Source organism: Triticum aestivum, chromosome 4A (genome assembly GCF_018294505.1).
Source record: "Triticum aestivum cultivar Chinese Spring chromosome 4A, IWGSC CS RefSeq v2.1, whole genome shotgun sequence".
NCBI classification, from domain to species: domain Eukaryota; kingdom Viridiplantae; phylum Streptophyta; class Magnoliopsida; order Poales; family Poaceae; genus Triticum; species Triticum aestivum.
In genome coordinates, this window is record NC_057803.1 from 745,996,561 (window position 1) to 746,003,861 (window position 7,301).

The 7,301-nt window shown below is 42.2% G+C and overlaps 1 protein-coding gene across 1 annotated transcript; it reads right to left on the bottom strand.

Moving 5' to 3' along the window:
- Positions 1-204: 204 nt before the first annotated feature.
- On the bottom strand, positions 205-6,895 carry LOC123084559 (histidine-containing phosphotransfer protein 1-like). The gene is made up of 6 exons (XM_044506093.1): positions 6,839-6,895; positions 6,581-6,711; positions 6,417-6,485; positions 5,159-5,230; positions 4,700-4,744; positions 205-289 (listed from the first exon to the last, which is right to left on the bottom strand). The coding sequence occupies exons 1-6, from the start codon at positions 6,893-6,895 to the stop codon at positions 205-207; spliced, it is 459 nt and encodes a 152-aa protein (XP_044362028.1).
- Between the last annotated feature and the right edge of the window lie 406 nt (positions 6,896-7,301).

Here is a 7,301-nt window from a genome sequence, read left to right on the forward strand (position 1 = left end):
CTCACGATTGCGTATTCATTAGTATATTTATATAGTCAGTCGAGTACTTGAACTTTACCCTTGTCAACTTCATTGATTACCAAGATATAGTGGAAACGGCATGCGCACACGTTTGTATTAAGCGGGCATGTACATAACTCATCAACTACACTTATTAACATCTAGTAAGCAAAAAAGAATTTGTAGTACAAGATATAGTAACACTCACCCGAAGTTGTAAGGAAGTAGTATTTCTGGTTTGGTATTCAGTTGCTTCAAAAACTGTAGCAAGCTTCTATTTGTGTCTCTTCTCGACCATTCTTGTGACCATGACTTTTGATTAACTATATTTGGGTCAATGAACCCAATGCCATAGCGTCCATCTCATTTCATTTCATACATCTTCATTCTGCATAATACCACATAAAAGAATATAGTGAGGATAATTACAGGTAATGAATGAGCACATCTAGCTAGAGAGTTAAATTACAGAAAGAAATCGCTTACAGACAATAGCAGCTGACGATAAATTTGCCGAGTGCGTCTTGATTAAATAATTGAAATATTTCTTCAAACTCAACCCACAGATCTTTTGCATGGAAGTAATACTCTGCCTTGACTTTCACCATGATGGACTCTCGATCGGTCTTTACTTCTCAGGTATCAGTCATGCAAATTATGCACTCTCATTGATAGAAGTGGGATCTGCTCAGGCTTGACCATAGATTGGCCGCGGACATATTTCCGTTGTAGTTCCTCCTTTGTAAACGTTTGGAAGTCCTTGATGCCTAGGAGTTGTCCTACAGTGACACCGGCCTCTTTAGCCCGCCTTCTATGATCGTCGGTTATTACCAGCTGCTAATCGGCGGTACTCACATGTGTTGGTACAATGAGCGGGGCGATCAATTGCACTGCATGTTCTCCCAGCTGGGGAACAATTTTGCCGCTTTTTTGCCAGTTGCTTGGCTCGAGTTCCTTTTTTTGTGCTTGATATGACTTCTTGAAGAGCACTCATAGTCTGAGTCCCTATGCTTGACAGCTGGTTGAGCAGTATCAATAAAGTGTTGTATGACATGCTCAGGTAGTATCTCCTTTGGCGGCGGGGTTAGCTTCGGTCCAAAATGGGCCTTCACTTGGGAAGCCACTTCGGCTTTGTTTTCCTCAATTAGGTGGTAAGGCAACCTCGGAAGAGGCTTGAGGCTTGGACCATATCTGAATTTCTTGCCTCCTGTTGTACCGCTAGCCGACGTAGTTGCGGCGCCTCTCTTCGCTGTTGCTGAGGCAGCGGAGATGGCTGACGCGGTGCTGAACTTGGAGCAGGAGTCGGCTCATGGGGTGGCGGACTTGGAGGAGGAGTCGGCCCACGCGGTGGCGGGCATGGAGGAGGAGTCGGATGATGCGGTGGACTTGTTGGAGCAGGAGTCGATGGCCTTGGAAAGACGATGCAATCCTTTCTCCATAGAATGATACGATGTATGACCTCTCCCAGTGTGCGCTCCTCATCACCTCCATGAATGTCAAGCCCTGACACAATCATAGACAGTTGGAATCGGATTGCAATGGAAGGTTGCTTTAGGGGGATTTGTTAAAGCATAGCCGTCGACCACCTTCATGGATATGTTCTTCACTTTCATATGTAGCTCAAAAGACGTCCTTTCTATGATATCATCCACAGGGTATGTAGCCAGTAGTCCATCATCGCCCAGGGCGGAACCCACTTTGCTTCTCGACATGGATGGGACGGTGCTATCCAATGCTGGATCCGCTAGCTGTTGCCGCTGCTTTCCTGGCTAAGTGAGTCGATCTGCTACTGCTGCCGCTTGAAAGCGAGTGCCAACTCCGCGTGCTTTAATACTACGATGCGAAGGCATTCTGCTTGCTGCTTCCTCTGCTCCTCCTCCAGCTTCCTCTTCTGCTCCTCCTGCTGCTTCTTTCTCACACGGCTTCTGTAGTCGGCGTTCCAGTCCGCAAACCCCTTAAACCACAGAACAACTACTTTGCCTCGTGTTCTTCCAGGGTGTTCATGATTCTTCAGGGCGCACGTAAGCACATCATTCTCTCTATTGGGAGTGAACACTCTAGTTCGAGCCTCTTCTATTGCAACAAGTAAACTTTCATCGGCTCCTTTAAGTCATGCCCGCTCCAAAACCTTGCATGTCTTTGGGTCCAACTTCCCCCCATGCGCATAGGGGCCAGCTCAATGTAACTGGAGTGACCCCTGCAGCAATCATCTCTTGCTCAGGGAGATCCCACTTAGGCCAGCCCACCTCGTAGCCAGCTGGCCCCAGCCCATGGTGCCACTTCTTTTCCGCAGCATTAATGTTGTTTTTTCTCGACCGTTCTTGAGCTGCTTCCGATTCCTTGAACTTCACGAAAGCCTCCCAGTGATCTCTTGCCTTCTCCAGTGTTCCCTTGAATTCTGGAGTCTGCTTTCCTACTTTGAGATACGCGGCCCATATATTTTTCTTGTGGTTGTTGAATGCTATCGCCATCTTCTTAAGAGCACTTTTCTTGACTCTCTCTAGATCTGCATCTGTCAAATGATCTGGTAGGGGGAAATGTGACATGAGCGATTCCCAAAGCAGATCTTTTGCTGTTTGGTCGACATAACTAACATATGGAGCTCCCTTTGCTGGCTTTTCCATTCTTGAACGGAGATCGGGATTTGGTCCCTGACAATAACTCCGCTTTGACGAATGAACTTGCTCGCATTCTGCTTAGGTTCAAACGGTTCGCCATTACGTTTGATGGCATCGATGTTCAGAATTTCAGAGAAAATGACTCGGAAGTACAGAATTATAGGAGGCTCCACTCTAGTGCCGACGATAACAAGGGCTTCTGGATGAACCTGAATGAGCTCATGCATGGTGTCGCCAACCATATCCGGTGTACGTCTCTGCTATCAAAATACAACATTTTATCATTGCAACGGGAAAAGAAAATGGTTTTTGACTGACCTAATTTGGTGTTGACTGCATGCATCCTGGCAGATAATCGGAAATGTTTTTGGCTAGTGTCATGGCCGAAGTCGCTGGTCATCGCCTCATCGGCGACGGTGACCCTTGAGTCATCCAGGATTCTCTCAGAATTGATGGGGTAAGATAAGGATCCACCGATCTGTGTCTGTTAATCTGTGGACCATACTCTATTATTCTTGTTACGACAGAAAGTTTCAGTGTTTATTCAGCCACACATCAATGCACTGCGTGGGAGCAAGAGCAATGGCACGACACGCTGCACCACCCACATCCTGGGAGGAAACCTGACAAAGGTATGGTGCTGCCATCCTCACGCCACTGCCTTCATGTCCATCCTCTCCAGACTCAGATTAATTCTAGTGTTCTGTTTGTCGAAAGTTAGTGTTAAGCAGAGCAGCGTGTGAGTATAGGACACACCATTGTGATTAGTGAGTCTATCTGAATCTCAAATCATTCCTGCCTTCCTGCATGTATAATCCACACGGGGAAGGGATGATGGAGAGTGAGATACGATGAGCCGGAAATCAAGTTCTAAAGAAATCATATATTTTGACCCACTACAGTGTTGATACTGAAATAACATTACTACAGTGTTCTCCACAATATACCACCATAGTTGATACGCCGACCGACGAGGCATGATTTTGTCGAGATTACACTGCTATTTCATTTCTACGAGCTAGAAATCGACTAGAACCGAGACACCAGATTAACCACAGATCATCCGCAAAACGACCGCAGATGATTTTTATTTGACCACCAATAATTCAAAACCAAACTACAAACAGTAATAGAGACATTGACACTAGATGAGCAGCTTGTCGCTTGACAGAGCTATAGACCACACATATGCAAACAACTCCAGGATATATGCTAAGTTGAACATGTTCTACGACTGCAAGCGCATTGTGCAGTCAGAACTTTATTTCTCCGGTCTACAGTTTAGGACGTGCTACTCCAGCTGTATTTGAAAATAAGATAACACATCAGTTGCGTAAACCACGAGCTTGTTAAGAACATGGACCTAAAGAGCTAAGCACAAATCAATTGTAAAGATTATGTACATCATCCACACAAGAATGCAAAACATGAAGTCTATTAAATGTTAATGTTTGTACCAAAATTCAGGTGACCTTTTTGAGGTACATGAGGCAAGATTCAGATATCACATATACAGAAAACAGTTACTACATCCGTCTCGGTGAATAATTCATTCGTGTAGTTCTAGGTCGACGATTTAACAATCTAAATATGTATTATATTTGAAAAATATATATTTAGAAACTACATCCGTGTAGAAATCTAGTGATATACTTTTCATAACATATAACACATATTTAATTTCTCAAATTGATGACCTAGAACGACGTGAATGACTTATTCACCTAGACGGAGGTAGTACCATAGTTGCTTGTTTATCTTCGGCTGAGATTTTCGGCTGTCCTAAACATGTCCTTGCTTGTCTATCTTCCACAATTAGTACTAGTAATTTAATCTATAGCATACAAACTACCCACATCCATTTCACTTATGTGCTTTGCATTTATTGTTATGCAGTAAATTAACTAAATCCATTGCATGATATCTGCTGTTTAGTTCGACATTTTGCATATCGACCAAAATTTAGAATAAAAATATATTTTCTTTGAAGAATACTGTTCCAATTTACTCTAATGCTACACAGATTTTAGCACGAGCTAAAGAAAATAATACCTGAAGCATATGGTGTGAACATGCTGCACAGATCATAGAAATCATTTCTCACAGAATCCAGTGTCTTCAGGCACCTGACAAGGAAAACCAATTAGTAAGTGTGTCTTCATGGAGCCCATGAAAGGATCGTGTTATTTATGAATAACTACTAAACATGCTTATGGCCTTCACAATTTGCCTCCATAAGAAAACAATGCTGCACTCTCATAGGATACAATTAACTGAAAATAGTACTGGACAGTTATATTCCAAACCCAACTAGGTCAGTGGAGTTAACCAAATCTGTCTATCTATAATGGCTGAATAAAAGCAGTATATTATAAAAGCGATGAACATGCAATTGTATCAGAATATACCCCAATAACACTATGATATATGTTATAGGAGACGAGTAAAGCACGCCCGGGCATCATGTTCAGTGTGAAGATTTCAATAATAAAATGACCACAAATTACAATAGTGTGAAATAATGGTACAAAGGTACTAACCCAACTCTGCTCTTCTCCTGACAACACTCATGAAACCGAATGCAAGTGTTCTTCACTCTTTGAGCACCAACACTGCGATATGCAATACCGTACGATCAGGAAGGACCGACAAAATGCTTTACTTAATGAATGAAAAATAAACATTGTAGTTATTTATCTTCACTTCGGAATCCCAAGCAAAAAAGATGTCTCAGTATATATGAAATATCTGTATCAGAGTTAGAATTCTACTAAATACAACTGTGGAAGCGCAATGTAAGCTAAGTTATTCATATCAATAGAGCATTTGCAATATGTAAAATTCACCCAGAGTTAACATTTTTCTGTAATATATGTGCTACTTTTTGAGCCATTTGGATGCTCGTGGAACTGATGATATTTGTTATATCTCAACAATTAAACACTACAACAGTTGAATGGATGTCAAGACCCAAAAATTTAGTTAGAAAAATCACTCAACAAGTTGGGTCTCGAGTTCTACTCACTGAGCTGTCTGTTTTGGCGAAATGGATCATGCTTCTTGACTCTAAATCACAAAATGGTACAACGGCCAAAGAGTTTGTCATATCTAAATCATAAAGTAGTACAATGGCCAATCAGTTTGTTCGATGTGAATCATATAACAGAAAACGGCCAAAAGGTTTGTCGGATGTACACAGCAGAACAATACAGTCGCCAAATGGTTTATCAGATCGAAATCATAAAACAGTACGCCAGCTAAACGGTTTGTTGGATGGAGGTCATATAACCGTACAACGGCCAAAGGCTTTGTCGTTTCTAAATCATAAAACAGTACAACGACAAAATGGTTTGTTATATCTAAACCCTAGAACAGTACAAGGGCCAAACGAATGTCCACCTCTCCCCAAATTAATTGGATGATGTCAAGTGCTACTCGTTGAGCTCCCCAATGTGTACGGAACGGATAATTTTTGTCAGATCTATATGATAAATCACTACAACTGGCAAAACGGATCTCAGGCTCTCAACCCTCCCCATATTAATCGGAAGTGCCACTAATAACAAACAATATCAACCCATAATAATTGAGCCGTCCCATAAGTTCATGAAATGGTCCACCTTTGCCATAAAACACTAACGTGAAACGAACGATAATTCTCTCCCAACATGATTGGTTCTAAATTGATCGTTGGTACAATAAGACATCTAAACAACCATAGTTGTGATACATACTACTACAATACTGCATAAACAAATACAAGAGGACATGAAAGAAGAAGACGAAAAGAGGCCTCACTGTGCACTGCTTCCCCAGAGCTGATCAACAAATATGTCCATCTTGTCATAGTCCACATATGGTTGGTCCCTGCACAAACATAAACCAAATGACCAAGTAATAAGTCAAATCAACCACCCTAAAAATGATCAAATAACATGACATGGCAGAGGAAGCACACACACAACTGCTTGGTGATCTCGCCGATGATACGCTTGCCCTCCTCGCAGAAAAGCGTGATGACCTCGGCAACAAAGTCTGGCGCGCTCTCATCCTGGAGCATTTGAAGCTGCCGGAACTGATCGTCCAGCATACCCTAACCCGCCAAAGAAACACAAAAGCAAAATAAAATCAGAATCACAACAATTAATATTGCGTTACACATCCACCTCCGAAGAAACTAGAATCCCACACAAATAGCACCGGAATAGTAAATAGCTCACCGCAGCGAACATGTTGGCCACGAGGGTGTTGAGCTGGTTCGACTTCACGGACGCCATGGCTACCCACAGTGAGGACAAAAAGTTTGGGGAGGAAAAATGGGAGCGATGTGGGAAGGGATGGAGATTGGGGTTGGTTGGTGCCGTATATATAGGAGAAATTGATTACCAAGGCACTGACTGTAGCTACAAATGGAGGGCTACCATTCCTTCTCTTTATTGCTCTCATTTATTTCCTTTTTTGTCCTTTCACCGGCTACGGCTGGAAATGGACGGTTACCCTTCATTCTCTTTATTACTTTCATTTATTTCCTTTTTGCCCTTTCTCGTGTGGAAATGCCAACTTTTGATTATTTTCAATTAACTTTTTATCGGTTAAATCCTCAGCCTCATTAACATGATCATATAATTATATATGGCGGCTGATATGCACAATGACAATCTAGGGTAATGTTAGATATTACAT

Excerpts from the sequence above, each read along its gene's own strand:
- LOC123084559 (XM_044506093.1), bottom strand. The coding sequence starts at position 6,895 with ATGGCGTCCGTGAAGTCGAACCAGCTCAACACCCTCGTGGCCAACATG. Across the intron at positions 6,712-6,838 it reads TGGCCAACATGTTCGCTGCG|GGTATGCTGGACGATCAGTT; the intron begins GTGAGCTATTTA and ends TTGGCGGGTTAG. Across the intron at positions 290-4,699 it reads AGAAATGATTTCTATGATCT|AAGAGACACAAATAGAAGCT; the intron begins GTGCAGCATGTT and ends AGAATGGTCGAG.